Source organism: Euwallacea similis, chromosome 24, assembly GCF_039881205.1.
Source record: "Euwallacea similis isolate ESF13 chromosome 24, ESF131.1, whole genome shotgun sequence".
NCBI classification, from domain to species: domain Eukaryota; kingdom Metazoa; phylum Arthropoda; class Insecta; order Coleoptera; family Curculionidae; genus Euwallacea; species Euwallacea similis.
The window spans coordinates 2,521,786-2,549,061 of NC_089632.1; the positions used below are offsets into that span (position 1 = coordinate 2,521,786).

The window sequence follows — 27,276 nt, forward strand, 5'->3', positions numbered from 1 at the left end:
ACTCTAGCAATTTATTTCGAGTCAACGTCCCTAACATATCCCTTTTGAAAAAGTCGCAAACGGAATGCTTATTACGCCCTCTCTTCTGCCAGTACCACTCTTTTCCTTTCAGTGATTAACCAGCATTAGTGTCCATCCAACTAATTAAAAAGAACTCATAAAATTAAAGTTTTATTACACTCAGGATGCACTCTTGCTATGATGGCTTTGACCAGCGGATATTTTAGCTTTGTAGCCATAATGTATATCTGGGATACAAACGATTTTCAAAAATAATTTCAAAATTTAATATTGAAATAAATCTTTCAAACCTGATACATGAAAGTACACCTGAAACTACCAAATCCCACATGCAGAATGGATGAACACCGTTGACAAAGAAACAGATCCCAAAATTAAAGCACCATTCGATAACAAACTCAATAATTCGCTTTTATTTGTACAAAACTACTAAGTGAATTTACGACCAACACTCTGTTTGATATCGCCCTTGTTTTACCATTAAATCAATCTTCTTTACTGCCTCAGAGTCTTGGAGACGTCCATAATTCACACAAACACTTACGAACGCTTCTCTTACTTGCTGGGGCATATTTTTGGAATTTCCGGCTACGAAAATGTAACAATTTCTCTCTATAGCATTCCAAACTAATTCTCCATTCTCCTTTATTTTATGTTGAACATAACTGAAAAGAATTAATATTTATGACACCAATGTAGAAATGAACAGTTTTCACTTTTTACTCGTTAGAAAAATAACACGTTTTTAAAATTCTATCTCCATAAATTATTCGCACAAGCTGCAAAAAACATTTTTGCCATATAAATGATAATTTAGCAGCACAAATTTCTGGAAATTATGAGCAATTGGCCGGCTTTTGTCGTAAATTTAGAAACATCCAATCATATGTTTCTTCGGGAAACAAGTTTCATTGCTACTGGCGCTCTCCAGATTAAACGCGTTTGGTTACGCAGAAGGCGGTGAGCTTCTTAAGGAAATTTTACGTATAAAGGGTCTCCCAGAAACTTGTTTTGATTCCACAAAGTGCCAATATATTTTTTTAAATTGTGTAAATTGGAGCGTAAATCTTGCGAGCTTGTTTGATTTACAGACTTTAAATTGCTGCTAGTAGGGTTTTTGGGTACAATAATTATCTCGAAAACGGTTACCGATGCAAGTTTTTTGTAGAATACCCTTGTAGAAAAGTCCAAAATATCAGAATTCGTGAAAATATTGAAGTTATCGACATTAATTAAAAAAAAACAGATATTTTTAAAGAATTCATCGTACCAGCAGCAATTTAGTCTACATAATTAAAAAAATACTTTGACAGCCTGTAGAATGAAAACGAACAGTTTTGGCATGGGACAAGTTTAACCGAGTTGCCGAAATTTCTTTACTCTGAAACATGCAATACTTATTTCTACCGTTGTTTCTGGGATACCCTACATAAACAGCCATATATTTTAACAAGACTACGACTTTTTGTACGATATTCAGCCGTGTGGAATACAGTTCAGGTTGATTCGGAGAGTTAATTGTCAGGTTCACTATAGGCACTATAAACTTTCTAAGCGTAGATTGCATTGAAACATCCTGATTGAAAAGACATATTATACGTTTAAAAATTTCTTTGATCAGGTACATACTGTGACTGTTATTTATTATATATTTTATGTAAGTTTTGTTGTGTACCTATTTTATATCTGAAATTAGTGGTGTGAAATGGCATTCGTTATTTAGAAAGGTTCGTCTTCGATTCGGCTATAAATAACGTTACTTTTTCACTCTGTTAAACAGATACTATCGAAATTAGTTTAAGTTAGTTATAAAACATCACTCAAGACTGCAAAATTCTAACACCCGATACAGATCAAGAGGTATAGATGAAACTGTAAAATTGTGTAGGAATAAACATGCAACAAAATATTTTGTCGTAATGCCATATTACACCATTTTCATGTTATCCAAACGCGACAAGACCTACAGATATCACCGGTTGAAATATAGGGATTATACGAGTAGAAAAAGAATCGCACAAGGTTTAATATACCTCCAACAGAGACCAACCAAATGGGTTGAAGGACTAACGGTTAAAGTAGGCGAAGTCAGTCGAGTGCTATCAGATCTCTCCCTATTTTAGAATTTTTACTTATATAAGTTTTAGTGATGGAATAAATTAGTTTCAAATTTTTACTTATTTACAAATTATTGTACATTTCCTCATCATAGAATAACTTAAGTATGTCATTAATGAATAAAATAATCTAAATTCACTGATATTTGTTTATGATATTTTGATACGTTCAAGATTCAGTCGGTGACATTAGCTGTTTTCTCGAGGTCAATTGATAAACAAAATGGAACGATTTCGCTGCGAAGTTAGCGAAGTCAATATTAATCTAAACATTGAAGTGGAGACACTAGCCGAACTACGTCCACCCATTTCCTTGACCTTTGTCGGAGGCATATCGAACCTTATGCGGTAATGGTTCCACTTGCACAATCCCTATGTTTCCTCTTAATCTGTATAAATGTGTTGTATAGTGTAAATGTAGAATTTTGCGTAGTTTTGAGATAATAGAAGCCGTGGCTAACGAGAAGTTACTCGCAGAAAACTTGGAGCCGTTGGCCATAGAGAGATGAGTTTCTAACACAGTCTTTAAAAATTTGGCCGAAGAAAGAAAGACTGGTGCAGTGGTATGCCAGGATCGAAATTGTCGTTTCTTAACAATAAGCTAACTTTAAAATAGTGTTTTAGTCTTCTTAATTAATAACTAACCCACCTTTTTTCTTTTTGGTCTCTAGAAAAAGCGCAGACTAAAGTTAACAGACTGTCATCTCTAAGGGACACAAACTCTTCTTTGAACAAGAAATCTTTGGCTTCATATCTACAACCGAAAAACAGAAGCAAATTCTTGGGATTCTTATTCTTTTCACACATTTCAAGAATGAAACTTCTAAATGGCGCCACGCCCGTTCCGGGACCTACCATAATAACAGGAACATCCTAGAAAACTTATTGTTTCACTATTTCTTAACAAATTCTTCCAGTTGAACCTACCAAATTGCTAGGAAATTTAAAAGATCCGCCTTTTAGCCAAGCATAAACCTGGTCACCTGGATTCAGGTCTGCTAAGAAATTTGAGCAAAGACCTATTCTCTCTTTGACTAAGTTGGTTTTATATTTAACGACCGCTACCAAGAGGTGCACCTCATTGTTCTGTCTCTTAAAACTGCTGGCAATAGAAAATTCCCTTGGTTTAATTGGTGGAAGAATTTCAAACAAAATATCCAGAGTAAGGTTTTTTGTGGCATGAGGAAAATCATCTAATACCTCTACAATGTTTCTCCTTGGGCGAGTAGTGTATGCATACATATCCTCACGACTTTCTCCAGAGCAAAATTCCAAACATTTTTCCTTCTCAAGTTCGCTGTCAGTTATCTGAGAGAGCAGTTGAAAAACGTGCCTCCTTGGTATGGAGAAAAGATCAAAATATTCTTCACAGAGTAGTTTAAAGGTGACATTCCGCTTTAATACTTCAGGCACTGGCATGTTTGGGTCATTTTCCTTTAAATTGATCACAGTTTCATCTTTGATATTTACTCCGTTTTTCGTTAAGATATTTTTAAATTCCAATATTTTCCAAGATAAATTCTTAGGCCGCAAGACGAGTAAATCACCAGGAGCATATTTTTGACCATTCGTTTTAAATTTGATTAATCGAACGTCCTGAAATAAGATAAGAAAATGATCGATAGGAAAGTAGGGACCACTTACTTGGAAATGAGTTTTGTGTGTTTGAGAACGATTCTCTAAAATGACAGCGTCCAAATGGTCACACGTTTCAGTTGAGTATAGATTAGAATGGTATTTATTCACATTATTCTGTACATCCAATAAATTATTAACATTTTTTGTTTGTACTGATGTCCACCTAAAATGAAAAATTTTAAACCCGTTTAGTCCTCTATAGAAAATAACAAGCTCACCTAGGTATAATAGCTAAATTTGCGGATAAAGGGGCAATATGTAGGGGCAGCGGATACACTTCATTTAATTTAATCCACAACTTTTCCATCCATGGGTCAGTCACTGCGTCATACCCAAAGTCATGCTGATCGTCCCCTAAACCCAACTCTATTAACGGTTCCCCACCCAACTGTAACAGCCTCTTATATAGACGTTTGGCCACGAAATTAAATTTAGAATAGCTGGAGTCACCAAGTCCAAGAACAGCAAATCTAAAAACGCATTTAATTGCTGTATTGTTTGCTGTACGTGTTTTAAATTTGAGTTTCTAATGTCAATCCATACTTACTTCATTTGACTTAAGAAGTCCTTTGGTAAGCTTTTCTTCAATAAAAATTTCCAAAATATCTTCATGTTATCTGGTTCCTCACCTTGGCCTGTTGTAGAGCAAATGAAAATAATACAACGTTCTTGAGCTATTTGAGCAATGTTAAAATCATTTAACGGTTTTACACAGCTCTGAAAATAAAACCGTTTGGATTCTCTCCATAGTCTCTCTCCAACATCTTGAGCATTTCCCGTTTGTGATCCATAGAGAATGGTTATTTTTACATTTTGAAAGCTCATTTTGTTTCTGTATCTAATAAGTATATGTGATTATACATTTTAAAATTACCCCAACTTTTAAATTTTAAATTGGTTTTGAAATTCAGGACCATAAAATGTAGATAAATGTTGCTGCATTTTAAGTAAGATTTTAAAGGGGCAGTAACAGGGCTGCCATGTTTTGTTAACAAACAGTTAAATTTGTGAATTCCTCCTCTTCATCTACATAAACAGCCACAGACCAATAGAAACAAGGTTTCTCTTCAATGACACATGTAATATTCTCAAATTCTAGTTCAAAAAATATTGTAAATATCAAAATAACTAGAAATTTGAATTCTCCAAAAATCTATATGTTGATTTTGGCATATATGACTGTGCAGTTGAAGTCGGCAATTGATAAATACATGGGCAAAAATTAGTTTAATATATAAAAAAACCATAATAGACTAGACAAGATTGACAAATTGAAATAATTGACCAAAAATGAATACCATCCTTCACATTGTCCCCTTGAAATGCAGCAACATTTTTATCTAAAATCTCTTCTGTTCACTATTTCTGAGTGAAGGAGACAGATTCTACTTAGTGAGATGATGTAAAACCATGACTTTAGGAAACTCAATGGAACATTTTACTTCTTTAAGGAACCATGATCCCAATACTTGTAGTTGAGGCAGATCTAAGATAACACAAGACAACCAAACTGATTAAGTAGTTAAATGTTAAAAAAAATGTATCAATGTTGTTCAAGCTCTTTATAGTACCTAAGGCAATTGATAAGGATCTGTTACCTCAAATTGGTATATTTTCCTCATTCCATTCATTGGATGAGGATGAAACATATCAATTGAGAGTACCATACATATATCACTCGCCAGCCAAAATCGCCTAAAATGAGTTCTAGTCTACTTCTACTATTTATGAAATAATTACAAAAATAACCTGGACTAACCTACACAAAGATTTGAACTTTTGAACTTTGGTATTAATACTCGTTGGTGGTCACTGGACACTACTCACTGAAACATCATTCACGGTCCAGAAGCACCACTCGATACCAAGTAAAACAGCTGATTGTGTTTACAAATTTGGAATTGAGGTTATGTTGTGCTGTGATTGACGGTCAGCTCTGACAAGTTAAACAGTACACCGCATTGCACTACACCACATACTTCATACTTTCATACCAGGTTTTCAGGCATGTTTTTTGTTTGTATAATCTGCATTTAATTGCAAGGAAGCAAAAGTGGTGGGACTGATGGGTTGTTAAGGGTAGAAGGCAGTGATAGTATAGAGTTAAAATTGATCGTTATTACTCCTACTACTCGGTACTCCTTAACAGCTGTCACTGATATCTGATGACGAATGTGGATACTGACAGTGACATGTTTTTGTTTTGAAAATAACTTATTTATCAATATTAAATAAGTTTATTGTTAGAATTGTGTGATTTTATGTTTTAAAATAAAAATTACTTCAAGAACTCCATTAGGACTCCTTTGGGATGTGCAAATTTAAATGTTAAACTAGATTTTACACCATGTCATGTGAAATACGTCTTACTGCTTCCATACAAAACATACCCTCTATTCGAAGATGCCTATTTCCTACTGATGATAAAAGAGGTAAAAATTCAATTGAAAAAATGCATAGGAGCAACTTAAATTCTCGTAAACCAAAAGATATTCGGAATGTTTCCTAAACATATGGTACAAATTAAAGTCAATATTCTTTGGTTCAAAATAAGAATTTTAAGGTTCATGTAAACATATATCCGGAAATCGCATCAGTTCTAAAAAATAAAGTGTTAAAGAAATCAACTTTAGTATTGTTGAAAGACGTCCACAATCACTTAAAAGAAAGGTCAATTAATGTATTTTAGTTGGTGGTGGTCTTCTAGAGATCTAAAAGATGAAGTCTAGATACTAGAACCTTGTATACTATACTTGAGTGAAGACTCATTTTAATAAAGATAATATTTTCATTAAAGTATTCTCTTGATAGTTATCTTATTACTTATGTATTATTGTAATTGTATCATGAAAATTTTATGTCTACATATAAAACATTGTTAGGACAATTGTTATAATAACACACAGAAGACAACTAACATACTGTTCATCTGGTACCTACAGTGAGAGTAAGCATGATAGTTTCTTAACTGTCATGAGGGTCCTTTCGATTTCTCAATTATCTAGTTAAAGCAAAATAATAGACAGTAGCAGCATAACAATAAAATAGCAATGATCATGTTGTTTATACAATGTCATTTGTTTTTAATCTTTTGTGATGGTACCATTATGACAGCTATCATAAAAACTATGTAATTAATACTTAGTTAACAACCTTTGTAAACAACATACACAAACATATCCCCTTTGTAAAATCTTTTTTTCAGGAAACGATTTTTGGTTGCATACCTGCAAAATATCTGCATCCCCTACTGGGGACTTAATTGCACTTGCCAATGAAAGAAGATTAGTTGTTTTGAATTCTAAATGGGATTCTTTGACAGCTTCAAGTAGCTTTCAAACTGTTTTTTCAGATTCAATTCATGCATATGATAAAGTGAGGGACATATTGTGTCTTCCCATTGTGGGTGAAAGTAATAGTTCCCATGTGGGGCCTGATTGGACTTGTGTAGTTTTAGGTATATTCATTTTATTGAGTTTTACATTATTCTACATCTCGCTCAATATTTCATTCAGGTTTTGACTCTGGTTATGTTCGATTTTACACTGACAATGGAGATCTCTTGTTAGAAGAACAATTCCACAATGAAAACATTACAAGCATTAAGTGCCAAAGCCAGCACAATCCCAGACCAGATTTGTGTCCAGAATTGCATCCTGAAGAATTGTACATACAATACCAGAGCAATATTTGTGTTGTTATTGGGCAGCAACTCTTTGAGAATTTAAGACACTTTAGAACTCAACTAGCCAGAGGTAGAAATCCTCATAAAAATATTAGAAAAAATTATCGTTAGAATATCTTTTAGTTCAGGCAAAAGGCAGTCCTGTGGAGTTCAAACCATTGCCCCTTAATGTTAGAAAATGGGGCTTTCAAGATCAAGCTTTGATTAATGATGTGGTTGTGGTAGGCCTCAATATGACAAATACATTTGACCATCTGTTAACCGCTGCAATTTGTGGCGGATTTGATGCGAAGTACAGAAGCACTGCTCCTAATAGTACTTTGGTATTGGCTGCAGGATCAAAGCCCTTTTTAGGCAAGGATTTTTATGATTTTGTTCTTGTTCCTTATGTATTTTTTTTAAATAATAAAATAGTGTACGGCATAGTAACATTACTGCCCATCTTAACTGGTCATTATAATACTCCATGCGGTAATGTACTTCTTACCGCACTCGAATCAGCGCGTAAATGTCATTTACCGGTTGTAGATAAATGTTATTTATAGGCTACCATTATGCCTTGGAAGGTGTCAATCAACCAGTGTTCAGTGATGTTGCCAAAGTAGTGGCCAATAAATTAAAATCAGCATTGCCGTAAGTAACTTGAAGGGCCAAATTACTAATATAATATTAACTTTATCATTAAGAAAATAAAAAATTTGATGAATATCCAAGCTTTATTTTAAAGTTTCCATGAAATGATCTTACAATTAAAGCTGACAATATATTAACAATTTGACTTTTTAATACATCTTTTTATATGCTTTTCTGTATTTGTTTTGAATATTGCTTTTAGAGGTTGGCTAACGGGCACCAAAAACGAGCAAAATGAGTTAACCATCGCTATGCAACCTGTGGATAATATGGGGCTTCGCTTTGGCCTATCGGATCTCCGACGTACTTGTACAGCTATTGTTCTATCTCCCACGAAAAAACTAGCAGCTCTGTCTGATTCTCTAGGCAGAGTGCTGTTGGTCGATTCCTATAAGGGAATAGTGCTCAAAGTTTTCAAAGGTTATCGAGAGGCGCAGTGTGCATTCCTGCAAGTAAATTCTTTCATTCCTTACACAATTACCACACTCAAAATTATCACAGGTTCCAGATGAAAGAAGATCCAAGCATCGGCCAGGTAACAAAGTTGCCACATTTCTGGCGATTTACTCCCCCAAAAAGGGAACTTTAGAAATATTTACCGTTCAGCATGGCACTAAAATCGCCACTTTTTCCACGTCAAAATGCAGCAGACTTTTGTATATAACTCATGGTCTCATGGGATTTACTACTACCACAAAATCGCGGTACATTTGCCAATTTACCTGTATTTTCCTGGACAAAGATGGTCAAATACGAGAGATAATGGTGCCATTTCACTTTGCATTGGCGGAAAAAAATAGCGTTCGAGCCAAGGATATCTACTTGTACAAGAAACTAAGACAGAGCATTAAAACAGGTGAATGCCTGGAAAGTGAAATTTACAATGTTTGTACGGAATTAAAGACAATTGAGCTTAAAACGCAAACCTTGGAATTACTGCTCAGTAGCAAAGACATGTCTCCTGAAGGAACATTAAGGTGTGTGAACTATTTTCTATCCCATGTCTCAGGCAAAAGCGAAGCTGCAACTTTTGATATAATGTGTAAAAATGTTAAAACTATTTTGGAGCTCTATGTGTTCTCTGATGATAATGATGAGACTGAAAAAAGTGCTACTTATAATGAGGCAGAGAATGGGAAGTTAAATTTGAATCCTAGAGATTTAAGCGGCTTGCAAAAACTACTGGACTTAGCAATTTCTAGTAGCGACAATGATTTGAAGACTCCTCGCGTGAGATTTTCAAATGAAACCTCCTTTAGTAGCTCGGACTTTTTGAGCAGTTTTGAGCTGACAAAAACAGTTATCACGTTGAAGTCTGCTATTGAAGAGCATCAGAAATTTAAGACGTCTGAGGTAGGTGTTTGTTAAATTTTTTAATTATTGAGAGAGGTATCTTTGAATTTAACTTCTTTGTATCAAGCAAACAACTAATATTCAAAGCTGTTTTAGATCATTTTTAGCAACTACATATTGGGCAAGAAAAATAACTTTGAAACCTTGTCCACGATCCTCAAATCAAGCGGCCTCCCAGTAAAAGACTTCTTTGACTTAGTGATCGATTTCTGGGTGAACAGGCCTTTGGACATAACTCTGAATCTAGAAGCCGATATGTCCAACTTCCTAAAAACGATTAACGTCTTAATTAAAATCACCGACAAAGATGTCTTAATCAGCGACGACGACGAGACATCCTTGTTTTGGGAAAATATAAGAAAAAAACTGGCAAACAACGTCAGGCCTTTTTCGGCCCTAATGGCCGCGATTCTGTGTAAGAATGTCGTCCAAAAATATGAAGCTGAACACGACGAGGAAAACATTGAAGTGCTGACGCAGGAAAATGTTCAGTGGTCTTTATTAATAGGTATTCTTTAAAAACCTTATGCACTGCATTGTTACTCCATCAATGTCTTGCAGGGAAGCTGGAAGATGTCTCAATGCTTTGCATAATTTTGTCAATCAAACCTGCAATTCGGATTCCCTCGTTGCCTTGCCTCACTCATAGCAAAGTTCCAGTAAGTCTGCAATATATTTTAGAAGGCGGCAAGGGGTGTGTGAGCGAATTGACCGCTCAGTGGCTCACTTCATGTGGGGTTGACCCATATCATATTGCAATAAATGAGATTATTTTTAAGAATAATCAAACAGGTAGGTACCTACCGACTACCTGGATATGCGATTAGGGTATCCTGAATTGTAATGCAAAGCTTTTAATCAAGTATTTTAAGTCGAAAAATAATACTGGTTTGCTATTTAGAATCTCCAATAATCAGTGATGTATCTATACCCTAAAATTGAGGTCAACCGTTTATTCAATGTTTTTAAGAGTCTTAAGAGTGGTAACCAGACGTTGTTTCAATAGAACTTCGATACACACATGGCAATAACCTTTAATCGCAATACACACCGTCCTTGACGAAGTCAAAGTGCGAGATATCGTATTTAAGAATTTTGCCTAAGTTATTGCAATTATTTCAGGAACACCATATTGGGAAGCTCCAAAACTGAATCTTCATCTAGTTGATTAAATTTTATATTACGAATTCAATCTCAGTTCTATTGACTCGCGAAGAGCATGATTGTCACCTACACCAGGTCTGTTAGGACTGACAGTATGAGGTTTTAGTTCTGAGTGTTTATTGGATTTTTCCTACTTCACCAACCAGAATTGAAATAGTATTTTTGAGCATTTTTAGCTTATTGTGTCGATGCAAAGGTCCTTACAGATTTAGAAACTTAGCAAACTAGTACTATTCTTTAATAGGAATATGATTAAAGCTTTGCCTTTCCAATTTTGAACACCTATTGTATTGCGTTAAAGCTTAAAATTTTAATCTTTAGGTAATGACGAGCAAACGCATTCACCTGTAGAAGACCTTACAGATCAAATAACCGCATATCAAATATCAGAAGGTATGCACTTAGAGTCGATCGACCAAGTAAAATCCGAAGCCGTATTCAAGTACTTGAACCTATTAAAAGAACAATTCCCTTATAGTTTAGAGGTCAGCAATTTGCTGGCGAATATGTGTTGGGAATACGCGTTAGCCTGGCGTAAAGAGATTACGATCATAGATAATTTAAGGGCTGCGTTGAAATGCTTAAATTCGGTGCCAGACACGAGTGTCAAAATGGGGTTGTTTCAGTTAGTTTGGAACGCTCATTTAAAGATTGTCGTGGAGAGTAGCAGTAAGTTGATCAATAAAGTTGGAAAGTTGCCGAAAGACCGATTGTGCCAACAGGATACTGGGTTATCGGATAAGCAAATTGCGGCATTTATCGGTAAGTTCTTTTAAGACCCCATGTATTGTGTGTAAACTAGTTTTCCAGGAATTTGTGTTGAATTTATGGACTCGTATTTGGAAGTATTACAAAGAGATTGCGGTTTGACAAAGCGGGAATTAAAGTTTGAAGTCATATGGGAGAATGAGGGCCCTCAGGCTTTGATAGAACTTGCTATTAACCAAAAGGAAGTTGATTTTGACTTAGTCCATCTCCATTATCAGTTATGCTTAGTGCTCTATATGATGACCAGATTCGCAGTTAAGCACTCCAAGCCTGTTAACAGCCTTTTTGAGGCGTCTTTGATCAACTTATTATTCACTGGTAAAACACAGTCCAGAGTTAAAGCTACAACTATTGAATGTGAAATTGCAGATTTTCAACGGCAAGTGGAAATTAACTGGAACAAGTCCGATATAAAGACTAATTCCTCGAGAGATCAGTTTTTAAGGAAAATTATTACGTCCAGTTTAGAAACTGTTTCTCTGAACGAAGAGGGTCAGATTTACTGCAAAGAGCATGTCGAGTGGATGGATAAATGTCTGACATTGGCCCGAATTTGGAACTTGGGCGTCGACAGCCTTAGGAGGCATTTTCAGTCGAGTTTCACTTAATTTATTATTGATTCCAAACCGTATTTTAGGTTTCAAATTGCGCAACTTTATACAGGCGGCTACGACTTAATTGCCCAGGACTTAATCCCTGCAGTTAGCGACCGCACTTTATTAGGAGAAGAACTGCTAAAAGTCGCAGCCAATCGATTATCTCAATACCTCTCGTCTTCCCCTAACTTAAGCGAGAATATCGCCGCTTTAAGTCCAATACTAAGCAGATACATAGAGTCTGTGGTAAGTAAATGAGTGTTTCAATCCAATATCGTATTGATGATATGTTAATTAGAACGGTTCCTGGTGTTCGCCGAGCGATCTTAATAATATAAAAACTCTAGCAAAACACGCGCTGGATTGCATAGGTGCAAATGAAAGGGAACTGCTTAAGCTGGCCGAACTTGTCGTGGATGCATGTAGAACGTTGCAGGATATTAATGTTCAGTAATAGAGGTGGAAGTGGTGGCTGTGTTGTAGGTTTGACATGATCCAATAAAACCTTTAGTCAATTTTTGAATATTTACTTATATAGAACGATTATTTAATAAATGGTTCATTGAGGTTACTATTTTTCATTGATTAGAGCTTTGTACTATTTCAGAAATATAAAGCAAAACTGTGATATAAATGTATATTATTATGTTTTAAGACGTTTTCCGGGTCTAAAAGCCATAGTCCAAAATTTTTTTTTTCTGACCTTTCGTCCATATATCCAATGAATATTACTGAAGACAATTAGGTAATGAAGGAAGTTATATATATATACCGTGCTGCTCGACGGTAATTGATGCGGAAACGGATTATATATCTTATCTATAACATATACGTGTGCGTGTAGTGGTGAGCAGCAAAGAAAATATATTCTTCCTAGTATATACTAGTAGGTATAGGCTGTGTATATTATCCTGGACTAATCAGTAAAGCCATCGAGATATATAACAATAATTTTGATTGTAAGGAAGAAACTCAGCCCTCAACCCAAATTTATCATAGAAAAATCACTTAGCTAAATCCTCGATGACGTAATATTGGTGATTCGACTACTATTACCTCTTACCTTGAACACTAACTGGAAGGAGCAATGTATTTAAGTTAGTGTGCTAGTAAATGATAAGAATAAGCAACTCGATTTTGAATGCAGCTGGCTTCTTCAGGTTCTAATAGCGTCACTTTGATCTGCCTAAATGAACGTTTTATCATAAATATATAAGTATCATCAATTCAAGTGAAAACATAAGGATTGTGAAAGTGGGAGAAGGACCGCACAAGCGAAATCGATACTAATCTAAACATCCAAGTGGAGACGCCAGCCGGACTGACACCGCCCGCTTCGGTGGTCTTTGTCGGAAGCATATTAAACCTTATGCGGTTCTTCTCCCACTTCAACTGAGGATACATGTATACTCAGTAACGATGTGCGCCGAAGTCCGTTCAACTACTGCGCACGCGTGCAAGTACACACTATAGTATAAATAGAACGGAGGATACAGTTGCAACCTCAATATTTCGACAATTGCTTTGTGGACTTCAGTAATGCCCATCCCAGATGTTGACGAAGCATTAGGAAGGAATTTGCACAGCTGCAGAACCCGGAACATATTTTAGAATATTATTTGACTGACTGTGAAAGCCTTCACAGTGTATTTTATGTTATTATATCACTGTTACTAATGACTTTTCTATTATTATATATGTAGATGTAGAGACTGTGTATTTTTATATTTTACAGCAGAAATATTACATGAAGTGCAAATTGGAATTTTATTAGTATTTGTTACTTTCAGTTGTTTATTTCGTCCAGTTTTGATTAATTTGCATTAAATAGCAAAACAGTTCTCGAGAACACTTGTGACAGTTGTAAAATTCATGATGTATATAGGTAAAAAGGCGATTATTTCCGATCGTGCAAAAATTAGGAATCTCTGCAGATTGGACCAACGATTATCGTCTACTACATTAAGTGTAAATAGAGATAGAATTTAGTAAATTAGCTTATTTTTCCGCTTCGATTCCTTCACATTCAATCAATTTCCAGAAAAATAGAAACAATTTTAATTTTTAGGCCCATATTTGTCCGATTCGACCTTCTGCTTAAGGACGTTATTTTCCCTCAAAACAGTGCCCTACTTAACGAATAAACCTAGAGACAAAGTAAACGCACACACAAGGGGTGCAGCATCAGCCCGAAATCTTGGCCGCCCTTCCTCAGCCCTTTTGCGACGGATTCGCAAATTGCGGCGCCGGCGAATTGGCGCCACTGCGTTACGTCACGACGCCTCGGCGATGGACAGTGCGATGGCGTCGGTCGTGAGGCGCGCGTCAACGACGACCCTTCGGGAGACCTAATTCCGGGATCCTTTGTGGCAAATTGGGGATGTGTAGTGACATTTAAGACATCGCGCTGCGTTTCGCACTGGCCATCACCCATTTATGCAAAGTCAGGTGAGTTCATATCTGTGTCCATTCTCTGGTGTCCTTCGGTGCGTGCTGTGAAGAGGGGGGAAGTTGTGGAGATGAAGCGGAGGTTGGTTGCAATGAGTTTAAATAGGTGCATTGCCTCGGGGTACTTGGGGGTTATGTAAGGAGCGTGCAGGCATTGCACTGGAGCGTTAGCGACTCTAACGATACGTTACATGACTTTGTTTTCATTGCGCTGGATTTTTTCTTTGAATAATTTTTTTGTTTAATTGCAGTCTTATGGTCGTGACCTCTTTTTGCCAAACGCGTCTCTCTGCATCAATCAGCTCTCGCAGTCTCGGGGCATTAAATAGTACTTTGACTTCTGGAAGGTCACTCTCAAGGCTTTTGTACACTGCCCTTGCCAGGAAATCGGGGCTCATGCAGCCTTATTGCGTGGCATTTAAACTTTTTAAAACTGGCAATACTACACCTGTCGTCTCGTAGGCGTTAATTACGATGAGTAATGTATATATAGACATAAAAATAGACTCTTTACATGTTATCATAATTTCCAATAACATGTTTTTCCACCAGGACGGATATCGCTGAAGTAAACAAGAGAAAACTAGACCGGCCGAGTTGCTATAAGTCCGCACTTGCGAGGCCATCAGTGTCTAGAGAAGTCCGGCAATAGTGACATAGTTTTTTTAGCCCCACAAAGTCTTAAGCGGCCTCAATGCAAAGTAAACAAGCCCTTAACTGATATTTTTAGCCTCGTGAATTATGTACCTCCATATTTGCCCCGCTGAAAAACTTCAGCTGCTCTTAGTCTCATTGTGCCTCTAACCCGAGTCAGATGGAATTATCCTCACATGAATTGCTTTAAATGGATTAAGGAACTTCCATTAGGCTGATAGAAAAGTGGCGTATAATGGAACGACTAATTTCTCGTCTCAGAAAACCTCAGCAGCAACACAAGCACTGCGTTGACCAGCCTCAACCCAAGGAAATTTATGCTGCAAGCGCAGTGGATGTGTGCAGTCCAATAACGCCAAATTTCCGTGCATTTTATTTGAGCAGAGAACTTGGCCATGAGTTCCCCAAAATTATCTGGCGCGCTTCCAAAAGACACATTTCCTATTTTAATGTATCCAAAGGGGCCAAGAGGGAGCAGAGGGTCATTACAAGATGCTTCAGATAACCATGTCAAACCGGCTAAAAAGTTATCTGATGATTTTATCTTATAGATTGATCGGAAAATTAGCGGTTTTGCGTTGCGAGATTATATCGTTTATCAGTCCATTGTGATACAGGGTTCGCCTTTGAGAGCTGACACAATCTGTATATGGAAAATTACGATTTTAATGTATTTTTGAAGTTTGCATTTTTGTTTTGTGGAAAAAACTTGACTGTAAAAATGCTTTTAATTTGATAAAACTTCCGGTTAAACCGGAAACTGATCCTTACTTCATTTTTTTAAATGAAAATGGGTTTTTTGTTGAAAATAAACATAAGCTTCATAATACGTAATAGTACCGATTCCCAACCGTTTTTGATTTATTTTAATTTTGATGACTTTCGACACTTGTAGAGCTTTACTAAAACTCAATTATCAACAAAACTATTTGAAATAAATTGATGAAATAAATTTTAAATTACTGGAAAAATATTTTTAAAAGTTTTGAAAAAAATTATTGAAATTTTGAATTTTTGAATTCAAAAAAGTCATTTTTTTCAAATAGCACCCTACAATTATTTTTGCACCATTAGATTGCTAGAAAAAAATAAACAAATACGATATATCTTATAAGTATCAGAAAATAATACTTTTTGAGTAAATAGGAAAAAACTATAAGTTACTTTATACTGCGCAGGTAACAGATACATCGACGCCCCTTTACACAATTAAGTTGTTTAATGTTTATTTTGATTCTTTTTTTTTAATCCACAGTCAATAGAGTAAAATTGTTGATAATTTGTGTTTCTCTTGGAGAAATAGGACAACTTGGTTTTTCCAATCAAGATTATTTGAATTTAATGCTAATACACGAAGAATGACATAGAGTCGTAATACAAACAGTAAAAGCATTTATCGAACGCTATCCAGAGCGTCTCCAACCATCTACTAATACAGTAACACGCCTGGTCCAAAATCTGGAACGTTTTGGCATATTCACCAACTCTGCAGCCAGAAAGAAACTTGCTGTTGATAACGAAGAAAATAAAGTAAGTATGCAACAAAGCAATCGTGCATATCCTTACAATTCCATAAACGATGCGAAAACTGATATTGGCTTTACACCAATGACTATCAGGAGGATTCTTAGAAAACAAATTTAGACCATACCGTTTGCAACTAGTTCAACTTTTGAAAGAAGCCGATTTCTTAAAACGTATTTCGTTTTGTGAAACTATTTTGCTGAAAACACAAGAAATTTCCATTTCATTTCAGTAATATCATATGGGAGGAGGAATCTAAATTTACAAAAAATGGCATATTTAATCGCCGAGTCTCGAATTACTAGGATAACAAAAAAAGCGATCCTATAGGTAAATGCCAATTTCGAGAAATTTGTAACTTTAACGTGTTTTGTTCTATTCTTATTAACGAATTTTTGTATATGTATTTTTACAACGAACATTTGAGAGGGTAAAAATAGTTGATTGTTGCAATTTATAATTACATATTTAATTTCTAAGAGAAAATTATTTTGAAGTATTAAATACTCAAATTCAGCCCCAATTGAATAATGTCTAAAGGGAAAATTTATAGTACCAACAAGATGGTGCGCCTCTTCACGACATCAACATTGTTTCCATGAAACTTACGAAATTTTTGAAGACCGTTAGTTTGCCAATAACAACCCCTTTCTATGGCCACCTAGATCATCTGATCTTGCGCCAATGGATTTTTACCTTTGGGAACGAATTAAAAATATTATTCATTCTACACCACCAACGACCAAGAAAGATTGCATTGGAAAGGTGCGAAATGCGAAAATAATTTTTCTTCTCAACAACACAAAAACACAATATTGAAAAAAACAACAAATCATAATTTTCCATGTACGGATTGTGTCAACTCCTAAAGGCGAACACTGTATGTGTTGCGTAAACGCGATGAATTATTGTTGTTGCCCCATATAAAAATTCTGTAAATTAATCAGTATTTGACGATTTTTGAACGACTAGTGCACCAACGGAGATTTATCATTTTACAAAGGTATTTGAGTTATGAAATTTGAAGCGATATTAATGGATTGATCTGTTCGTAGTTTCCCGTCTTCCATTCGTTTTGGCCAACCACGAGGTTGAGATCCGCAAAATAAGGTGCCATGCGACAGTCTTATGCTGCTTCTACACCCTCATCGCTGTTAATTCCAATAACACCGAGACCCCCGGACTTATGACCACCGTGAGTGTTTTATGTAGTATTTTACCACTAAAAATTGTTTAAATCGTCCGAATATTATTGATGTCGAGCTATGTACAAGATGGTCCACGTAAGATGGTTCACTATCTTATCTCGAAAACCGTGAGAGAAAAAAGTTTAATGCAAAAGTCGTTCAGTTTTTGATGAGTTTAAATTTTTTAATATTTTCGGAGTTACGGGGGGGTCTAGAAAATGGTGGAGTAACAACAATACATTTTTTACACGGAATACCCTATATTTTGTTACGGATACTAATTCTAATTGTAACCATAAGTATTTTTTGTCATTACAAAATATGAAAAATTTCTAGTTCTTGAGTTAATTCAATTTAAAGTAAAGATCGAAGGAAAATTAAGTTTTTTAAAATTCTCATTAAATTCACATAGTATTAATGGAATCGTTTAAAAACCCGTCCAGTTGAAAACAATGTGTCGTTTTATTAGGACACATTTTTAATTTTTGAAAAACTTTATACAGGGCGGAAAAAATGTCCAAACTTTTCGCATTTAAATTTTTTTTAATAAGACACCTGTTTTTTTTTCACATGAATTCTTTTAATTCACATTCAAATGATATATTCATATATGTTATACATCTAAACTGAAAAGATTTTGCATACTTTGCTGATTAAGTGGTATTAAGGTCAACAAGGAAACTAGAGGAAATGTATATCACATACATAAAAAATAAAAGTAGCCATGTGGAAAATTTGTTATAATAAGCTACAATTTTAGTTTAGAATAATTTCTATACGTTTGAATTTTATAATTGTAAGTTAACTTAATGATAAATATGTAATCAATAATTTAAAAAGAAAAATGGCGATTAATAATATTAATCAGCTAAGTATGTAAGATCCCTTTGGTTTAGATGTATAATACATACAGGATGTATGTATTATAGAATAAAATATAGAAATTCAATTAAAGTCAATAACGTACAGTTTTTTGTCAATAAATTTGGGTAAGTGTTCCCCATGACGCCACTGGACTTAACAATTTTAATTTAGTTAGGGACAAATCAGCCCCTTATTACTACAAACAACGTTACCAAATTTAAAAAAAATTGGTGAAAAGATGTTTGAATTATTTTTCCAAAAACCATTATTGAAAAAAAAAATTCAACATCCTGTATCTTGGAAAAAATACATCTCTAAATCTATGTTTATAGGAATTTTTTTCATAAAATGACCTGAGAAATCACGCCTTAAATATTGCCACGTCTTTTTTAAATACCCTGCATATATCATTTGAAAGGGAATTAAAAGAGTTTACTTTCCAAAAAATACAGGGTGTCCTATTTAAAAAAATCGAGTTTGAAATACTTGAAATGGGAAAAGTTTGAAATTTTTTTTTGACACTGTGCACAATATTTCTTAAAAATTAAAAATGTTTTCTAGTAGAACGACCCTTTGTTTTTAATTAAACAAGCAATCAACCGATTCAATGAACACTGAATTTGTTGAGAATTTTAAAAAACTTATTTTTCCTTCAATCTTTGCTTTAAATTGAATTAATTCAATAACTGCTAAAAAACTTTCATATTTTGTAATAACAAAAAATACTTACAGTTTCAAACACAATTAATATCCATAACAAAACATAGGATATTCCATTTTTAAAAATATAATTTTGTCACTCCACAGTCTTCGGTACCACCCTGTAATTTTGAAAATATTAAAAAATAAAAACTCGCGAAAAAATGAATAACTTTTAGATGAAACTTTTTTTCTAAACTTTACGGTTTTTGAGATAAGGTAATGGACTATCTTATGTGGACCACCCTGTCCATATATACGCTCCCGGGTAGTCCAGCACGTAAGTCCGAACTAGTATAAGACTCTCTATCTCACAAGAGCCTAAAATTTCCTTTTGAAGATCTAAACAGTTACAATTCATGTCTTAATTGACCAATGAAGTGTAGAACAAGCATAAGCGATATAGAGTCCAAGAAAGTCTTTGCCCAAACTTTCACTGTGGTGAACGATAAATTTTAAAAATGATGAGCCAAAACCTCTATTATTGAGTTTGAACTTTTGCGTTTATTACCATTACACCTTGTGTTTCGCTTCTGCAAAATTTTACCTAAAAATTACTTCACAGCAAGGAACTCCCAATAAGTGCGATGGCGGGCATTACACTTGTCTTTCACCGAAGAAATGCTGCCAGCAAGGGTGCTGCTACCTGTTGGAACCCTCTCTGACCCGGTCCCCATCGCTACAGACTGGAAACGTGTTTGCCAATCCATTGTTTCTCGGACACTGGTACAGGACTTCCAGTATACAGGGTGTCCGTTTCTGAAACTCAAGCATGAGGATCTCGGTGACTAGGAAATATGCGAGGTGTGTTGAACTGGGGCAAAATGCGCAATTTAACGTTCAAGAATGTGCCGTTTTAGAATTTGAAAACTCCCGTTGACTTTCGGAGGTATTTGAAAACAACTGCCCCTAAGAAAGAAGAAAGTTGATGATGGGCGTCGAAAATCAAAACGTTGGATTTCAGATATGGCATCGCCACGTGTAAAAGAGGAAAAGTAAAGCACCTCGTATCTCATACCGAGATCTTCATGGTTCAGCTCTCGAAACAGACACCCTGTACCTCTTTCAACAGCTCTAATACCACCTTGCAGGTACTTTTGGTTGGCCGTAACAGCCACGATCGCAGGCATACTGTGTGCCTGTTCCTTGTGGCGCAAGCACAGTCAAGGGGGATTGTGCTGCAGGACTGGGACGAACCGGAACCGAACCTGTTCTGAGCCGGATTCCATAGGATCCTGCTATGCGCCTCCTCAGTATAGTAGCTGTAACAATTTTCAGGCGCCGCCACCACCCTATTCTGAGGTAGACATTCATCTGGTAAAGTTAATTGTGAAGTGAATTAAGAAGAGTGCTTTAGGTGACGTCTAAGCCTGATATGTACCCTTTGGTGATTAGTTGCCACGCTGAGCCGGTAATAAAAAACAACAACAGTTCCACCGGATATTTGTTTCAGTATTTTAGGAGTTTTATTAGAATTGGTAAGTGCCCGTGTAACTAATATACAGTGTGTTCATTTAAACACTTTCTATCCCAAAAAATTCAGAACGAAAAGAGATTATACATACCTGCACCCCAGCCACCCCAACTTCAGAATCTGAAATGACACCCTTCTTCGATATGTACCTCATATTGAAAGACATTTAAAATGCATTATTTTGATGAAAATGATTCTAAAGATGATAAAGCTGTTTTCGAGAAATTTGTGAATAATTAATTGTAACTTTCTAATTTAACTTTTTAATATCAAACTCAATGTCTTTTCGACGAAAACAAGAAGTGTTCTAAAAAAAGATATAACCTTTTGAGTAGTTATCGGACTCTTCTAAAAGTTTCTCTTGTAATCTTTCGACATTCTGCAGTTTCATCTCCAGGAACCGTTTTTTAAACTACAGATTTAAGGTTCCCCCATAGGGAAAAATCAAGCGGCGTTAAGTCAGGTGATTTTACTGGCCATTCTACTGCACGACCCTTGCCAATCCACTTACCTGGGAACCTCTCGTCGAGCCACTCTCGCACTAGTCTTACATGATGGGGTGGTGCTCCGTCTTGCTGAAAGTCTATTAGATTTTGTTCCAATACAGGACGGCCATTTTCATCAATCTGGTGTTTGAATATTTCAGCAATGAGAAGACCTATTGTATTTCACAATAAATCAAAAAACACTTCCCCACTAAGATTTTCGTTAAGAAGTAATTGTCCAATAATGCTATCACTCAAAATTCCTGCCCAAACGTTTATTGTCTCGGGCCACCAGTTACGACCTTCCCTAAATAGGTGAGAATTTTCGTCGCTCTAGTGACAGCAGTGATATTTATTCAACCCGTTTATAAAAAGTGTACGTTCATCTCAAAAACAGATCTTCTTAATGAAATTTGGATTATTGTTAATTAATTCGATTACCGTCTGACAATATTGTATTCTACGGTCAAGATCATCTTCAGTAAGTGTTTATACAATTTGCAACTTCTAGGGATGCTGTTTATGATTTTTTATTATTTTATGCACTGAACCTAATGAAATTCTGGTTTCAGGGGATACTTTGCTCAGTGATGTAGTTGGCTCGGTTACTAGGTGTCCTAGGACTGATCTGAGCAGATTCATCTAACATCCTGTAACTACTTCATGTTACGTTCACTACAAATTAGCACCATAAATTAATACAATTTAGACTCTTCCTTCTATGGAATAAACCATTTTTAATAAACTAATACATAACAGTAGTAAATTATTCATCAGTTACTAAACAGTAATATTCAAATCTAACTAGATTTTGGGAAGTTTGTTTATTCTGTTAAAGGATTGTTATTTTTTTAACTTCTCGAAAACAACTTAATCATTTTTAGAATTATTGGCATCTAAATAATCTATTTTAAATGCCCTTCAATATGAGATACACATCGAGATAGGGTACCGTTTAAGAAGTTGGGGTGGCTGAGGATGATGAGGTATGCGATTAACACTGCTCCTGCCAAAAATGTCCCCCCTTACAACCTTTGAAATCTTCACAAATCGCATTTTAGTGTCTTTTTTCGGTCCGAAGTTATTGGGATGGTAAGTTTTTAAATGAACACACTGAATGTAGAGGTTGGTCCACGATCTTATCTCAAACACTGGAGGACTTAGAAAAAAAAGTTATCCAGTTTTTTATGAATTTTTATTTTTTAATATTTTCGAAGTTACATACAGAGTGTGAAAAAATATACAAACTTTTCACATTTCAAATGCCTCAAACTATTTGTTTTTAATGGGACATCCTGTATTTTTTTGAAAATTAATTCTTGTAATTTCATTATTCAATTAAAAGAGGAAATCATTTTTAAAAAATACAGGGTGTCCCATTTAAAGAAATCCAGTTTAAGGCACTTGAAATGTGAAAAGTTTTTTTTTTCATACCCTTTATAAAATGTTTCGAAAATTAAAAATATACTCTAGTAGAACCACCCTTTGCTTCTAACTGGACAAGTTTTCAAATAATTCAATTAATATTTTGTGAATTTATTCAGAATTTTCACAAGCTTATTTTTCCTTCCAACTTTACTTCAAATTAAATTAACCCAAAAACTGTTAAAACATTTTCATATTCTGTAACAACAAAAAATACTTATAATTATAAGCAGAATTAGTATCCGTATCAAAATATAAGGTTAAAAAATGTATTTTTATCACGTTAAGATTTTCTGGACCACCCTATAATTTCGAAAATATAAAAAAATAAAAATTCATGAAAAGCTGAATAACTTTTGTGTTAAAATATTTTTTTAAACCTTACGCTGTTTGAGATAAGGTAGTGGACCATCTTACATGGACCACCCTGTACCTTGTACATATGCTACCACCTTGTACAGGGTGGTCCATGTAACTGTACATCATACACTGTATGTTTACCGTGACATCTAATGAAAACTGAAATAAATAACGAGGTTCTTAGTATGTGAGAGTTCTGATTCACATTAGATAAAGAAAATACCCCTATTCACGATACACCTGCTATTAATTACTTTCTAGTTGTTCTGGGACACTTAATAACACTCTGTCTTATGAGGTTATTTATTAAATTCGTTAGGGTTATTGCTCCAAAAGAGGTCATTGTAGACAATCATAGATTATCGCAGACTATTTTTAGTTTCATAGGCATGTCACTAATTAAGTGCGTCGATATCTGAAGAATCTGTGGAGCAATTGACCTTAAATTACAGCTCTATAAACCTCTTAATTTCTAAGGCAGCTATAGGATCGTTGTTCAAAAGTGTTTTTAATGAATGTCTGGTTGCCTATGCAATACTTTACTCTAGCATACAATCATTCTCGTTACACTAAGGCGACGTCAGCAAGGAACTGCTTTACTTGTCAGGCAGTGGAAAGACATGATTATCCTGTAGGACAATTTAGACTAGAATTTAACAAAAAGTTGATATATTATCTAATATCACTATAATTATTAACTTTTCTGTTGCCACGGCTTGGGCAGGTTCATTCCATATATGTAGTTATTAATTGAATGAATTAAGATTTCAGTGAATTATCCTCAGATTGCCTGAAAGTCGTTTTCAGAATTTGCCCCACTGTATTATATTATTTACATACATTATTATACAGTGTGTCCAAAATATGAAGATATTTAGCGTGGGGGATCTCGTAAATACTAAGATTAAGATATGACTAAAATGGGGAATAGTCGCGCCCATTTTGCTCGATAACTGTTCTCATAAAAGAAATAATTAATAAAAGAATTCAAATTAGCTTTGACTTTTGTATTTTGAAAATCATTAATTTTTGGATGAAGTCAAGTTTTCAATTCTCATATTTCGACCTCAGGTTACTGCAGAAGAGTTTTGTAGAGACCATTTGGCGACGACCTGCATTTTTACAGCACGTTTTAATACATTTCCATCTCTATATCTTGATCATACGTTCTTATTCACTTCTAATGCATAAAAATTTCGGCATCAGGCTCCCTTTCGGCTACAAGCACAAACGACTCGATAAGTTCCAGTTTTCTTTGTAATGCTGTGACTGAGGTAAGCAAGCTTTGTTGAACCTTCCATTGTTGATAAACCAACATAAACCATTCTAGGCTAATAATTTGGTACCGCCAACATATTCTAATGTGGCCAGTTTAGAGGAACTAGTGTTAGATTCGCCTGCGTATCCCAGTCCTTCGAGCTCCGAGCGGAGACTTCCACGAAGTACCTCGTCGGTCTCTAGTGCTACCACCGAATACCATCAGGTAACGAACTTAATAATCGCGTGTTAAATTCTCCAGTGATTATTCATCTTTTAGCGTTCTCCTCTGTATACCACAGATTTCAGTCACTGGAGTTTAAGAGAAGTTTTAATGAGTTGTTAAGGTCGATTTTCAGGTCCTGCAACACAGTCCTAGCGTCTCCCAACAACCGAAACCTCCTTCGAACTCAGGAGCGCAAATTGCCGGGATTCATTTGGGACTCTCCCTCCCCAACTCCAATCAAAATAACGGTGATAATAATAGGTGTATTGCCACTGGAAATCAAGATAGGAGAGAAGAATCAAAAACAGGTACTATTTTAATTAAAGAACTGTACTTCATTGGAAATTTCGTTCATACTTTTTAGCGCACAAAGCGGCTCCGGCTTCAACGAGCCCTCCCTTGTCGACCAGAGAGCGTCCCATGTTGAGACCCCGAAGGCCACCCCCTCAGCGCAGCCAAGACTCGACTGAAGATGAAGAAGTTTTTTCAGCACTCCTAAATCTCTCAATCTGTGCTCCGAATTCTGTCGAACAGGCGTATCCTCAAGCGACGACTATTCTGCAAGACCTTGGGGTCACCAATAGCATGACCGGGTCAGATATTAGTAGTTTGGCAAATTTGGGTAAGTAATTATCAGCAGTAATTTCTCCAGCGATTACGAATAAGTTGCTAGGTACACCAGACTCTCCTCCGCGAGCCACTTCCCCAACAGTGGAAATGCGCGAGCTTTTGGATAAAATCCAACAGTTGCCAGCCCAAAGAAGCCCGCATCCACCATCCGTATCGAGTTCCACCACGCACGGGCGGTCCTACTTCCACAGAGTGAGGCCCAAAACTATGTATATGCCTTTAGGTGAAATGCAAACTGTCAATTCCGGGAAGAGTCAGAATAAGACCATTCCCAATGGTATACGTATAAATCTCCGTCCTCTTTTCTCCTTAGCAGTTATCTTTTAGTGTTTTCGAAAAACTGGCTCTCTCGTTCGGCGCCGTGCACTCCATGCGGAGCCCTGGCGCCTCCATTTCCTTCAGGACGGGGCAGCCAAAAGGGCAGCAAAACGCGGATCTCTGATGGCAGTCCGCTGCTGAAGCAGCACGCGGAGGAAACCGAAGAAGATCCCCATCGAGACGTGTGCTTATGATCTTAGAACTTAGAGCGAATCATTGGATGCATACTTTTTCGTGTGTCTCGATTCCAGTTTTGTTAAAATTGAGGTGTGGAATTGACATAGTAGATTTTCCTTATAGTTTCGATCTCAGAGTTGCTTATGACGTTAAAATACGCTGCCGAAGTCGAATTATAGGCGCTCAAGTAAGTAAATGTTACGCATTATAGTTTCTGATAACAGTTTCTAAGTTGTAGACTCCAGCCAACTGATTAATAATAATTAGTGTGCTTTTTACGGTTATTGTTGTACGGTTGAGTTCGTCAGGTTAAGTCGAAAACGAATAAGGCATTTAGGTGTTATTACGATCGGCAAAATGTTGGATTACGTTTTACGAACCTTGCAAATCTTGAGGGAGCTGGAAATATTGAAAATTCTTTTTTCACTTCATCTCAGTCGGTTGTTGTACATACATATTCATGCGATGTCTGAATACATCACGAAGCGGCACCGATACCTTCTTCCGCCTACATTGTAAACGGAGGAGGAGAAAAGAGGTTTATATTGATTAGTTGAAGTTAGTTTTGATTACATAAAATTGATCCAGGTTACACATCGCTGGAGAGTCCATACAGCGTAAAAAATGATGAACTAGTGTGAATAAAATCAAGTATGTTTCTTTACAATTTAGCGAAGGGAAATTAAAATACAGCATTCCGTGTATGGGGTGAGCCATTAGACGACGAAAGCGACAGAATCTGAAAAATTGTTCGTCCTAGAACTTTGGGAAAAGTTCTTTTCAATGTACTTAATATTGTTATAAATGTATAGGGACAAAAGAAATCGCAGAAAATGATTTTCAATTCACAAATAACAGACCGCCGCTATTGAGCGTTTCACTAAATATAGTATGGAAAAGTTAGATGTCTGTGTAATTTACTATGCAAAAGTATATTGAGAGTACTCTCTGATAAAAATTCACGTAAATACGATTATTGCTGGAAGTTTTTAAATAAAATGATAGGGGAAGACTAAACTTTGGCTGGAAGGAAATGAAACTTCTGAAGAATGCATTGTTGTAGGGAATTCGTCTTTATGCCATTTTAAAGGGTTTTGTTTGCCCTCCTAGGCGCTGTCGAAAGGATGCTTATTGCACTTTCTGGAAACATGAGCTTTTTTTCTCGAAAAAATGGAATATAATGATATAGCATTTATATGTATGTTAATTACTATACAGAGGCATCCAATGAAAACTTGACCTCCCCTCTATCTTGAAAAATAAGCATTCTTTGGAAAATACTCAAAATACGTCAAAACAGTTTTTGAGGAAGACGAATTTTTATATAAAATTCAATTCCCAAACTTCACCCTTATGCGCATCACAGCAACCTTCTCAAGAATTTTAAATGGCATGAGGGGTCATATGACCCCTTAAATTAAAGAACTTTCAAAAACACATTCAATGGTACAATACAATTCAAAATCTGTCGATTACCTTTGGAGAAAAACAGGTATAATTTTTGTAAAAAATGCAATACAAACTCAATTAAATGGAAAATATAATAATAATGGAAAAACTTGTTTGTTGATAG

The 27,276-nt window shown here is 35.6% G+C and overlaps 3 protein-coding genes across 7 annotated transcripts; 2 read left to right on the forward strand and 1 right to left on the reverse strand.

Annotated features, from left to right (window-relative positions):
• Positions 1-343: 343 nt before the first annotated feature.
• Positions 344-5,557, reverse strand: LOC136416734 (NADPH-dependent diflavin oxidoreductase 1). Of its 2 annotated transcripts, none has more exons than XM_066402065.1 (7): positions 5,375-5,458; positions 4,324-4,493; positions 3,995-4,246; positions 3,783-3,939; positions 3,066-3,734; positions 2,788-3,011; positions 344-686 (listed from the first exon to the last, which is right to left on the reverse strand). In XM_066402065.1, the coding sequence occupies exons 1-7, from the start codon at positions 5,441-5,443 to the stop codon at positions 461-463; spliced, it is 1,767 nt and encodes a 588-aa protein (XP_066258162.1). In that variant the 5' UTR covers positions 5,444-5,458; the 3' UTR covers positions 344-460. The 2 variants fall into 2 exon arrangements, with proteins under 2 accessions (XP_066258162.1, XP_066258161.1); XM_066402064.1 differs by lacking the exon at positions 5,375-5,458 and adding an exon at positions 5,540-5,557 and having other exon boundaries at positions 345-686; positions 4,324-4,608.
• Positions 5,558-5,973: 416 nt separating this feature from the next.
• On the forward strand, positions 5,974-12,541 carry Rab3-GAP (Rab3 GTPase activating protein). Its single transcript, XM_066401957.1, has 14 exons — positions 5,974-6,208; positions 6,982-7,233; positions 7,292-7,531; positions 7,585-7,815; positions 8,007-8,094; positions 8,297-8,546; positions 8,596-9,447; positions 9,544-9,955; positions 10,009-10,239; positions 10,933-11,373; positions 11,422-11,697; positions 11,749-11,962; positions 12,017-12,221; positions 12,274-12,541. The coding sequence occupies exons 1-14, from the start codon at positions 6,124-6,126 to the stop codon at positions 12,427-12,429; spliced, it is 3,933 nt and encodes a 1,310-aa protein (XP_066258054.1). The 5' UTR covers positions 5,974-6,123; the 3' UTR covers positions 12,430-12,541.
• A 1,637-nt stretch (positions 12,542-14,178) lies between these two features.
• Positions 14,179-26,344, forward strand: LOC136416676 (uncharacterized). 4 transcript variants are annotated; one of them, XM_066401966.1, is made up of 11 exons: positions 14,180-14,423; positions 17,657-17,796; positions 19,917-20,077; positions 20,443-20,653; positions 20,709-20,829; positions 24,302-24,369; positions 24,426-24,578; positions 24,700-24,886; positions 24,943-25,200; positions 25,252-25,485; positions 25,536-26,344. In XM_066401966.1, the coding sequence occupies exons 2-11, from the start codon at positions 17,788-17,790 to the stop codon at positions 25,718-25,720; spliced, it is 1,587 nt and encodes a 528-aa protein (XP_066258063.1). In that variant the 5' UTR covers positions 14,180-14,423; positions 17,657-17,787; the 3' UTR covers positions 25,721-26,344. The 4 variants fall into 4 exon arrangements, with proteins under 4 accessions (XP_066258062.1, XP_066258063.1, XP_066258065.1 ...); XM_066401967.1 differs by lacking the exon at positions 14,180-14,423 and adding an exon at positions 17,513-17,604; XM_066401965.1 differs by lacking the exon at positions 17,657-17,796 and having other exon boundaries at positions 14,179-14,423.
• The last annotated feature ends 932 nt before the right edge of the window (positions 26,345-27,276 follow it).

Bases quoted from the DNA above. Each gene is read 5' to 3' on its own strand.
- LOC136416734 (XM_066402064.1), bottom strand. From the start codon at position 4,601: ATGAGCTTTCAAAATGTAAAAATAACCATTCTCTATGGATCACAAACG. The intron at 4,247-4,323 runs GTAAGTATGGAT...ATGCGTTTTTAG, and splicing joins GACTTCTTAAGTCAAATGAA to ATTTGCTGTTCTTGGACTTG. The intron at 3,940-3,994 runs GTGAGCTTGTTA...TTTTCATTTTAG, and splicing joins AATTTAGCTATTATACCTAG to GTGGACATCAGTACAAACAA.
- Rab3-GAP (XM_066401957.1), top strand. From the start codon at position 6,124: ATGTCATGTGAAATACGTCTTACTGCTTCCATACAAAACATACCCTCT. The intron at 11,698-11,748 runs GTAAAACACAGT...GTGAAATTGCAG, and splicing joins GATCAACTTATTATTCACTG to ATTTTCAACGGCAAGTGGAA. The intron at 12,222-12,273 runs GTAAGTAAATGA...TATGTTAATTAG, and splicing joins GCAGATACATAGAGTCTGTG to AACGGTTCCTGGTGTTCGCC.
- LOC136416676 (XM_066401965.1), top strand. The intron at 20,078-20,442 runs GTACAGGACTTC...ACCACCTTGCAG, and splicing joins CCATTGTTTCTCGGACACTG to GTACTTTTGGTTGGCCGTAA. The intron at 20,830-24,301 runs GTAAGTGCCCGT...TTTCGGCATCAG, and splicing joins TAGGAGTTTTATTAGAATTG to GCTCCCTTTCGGCTACAAGC.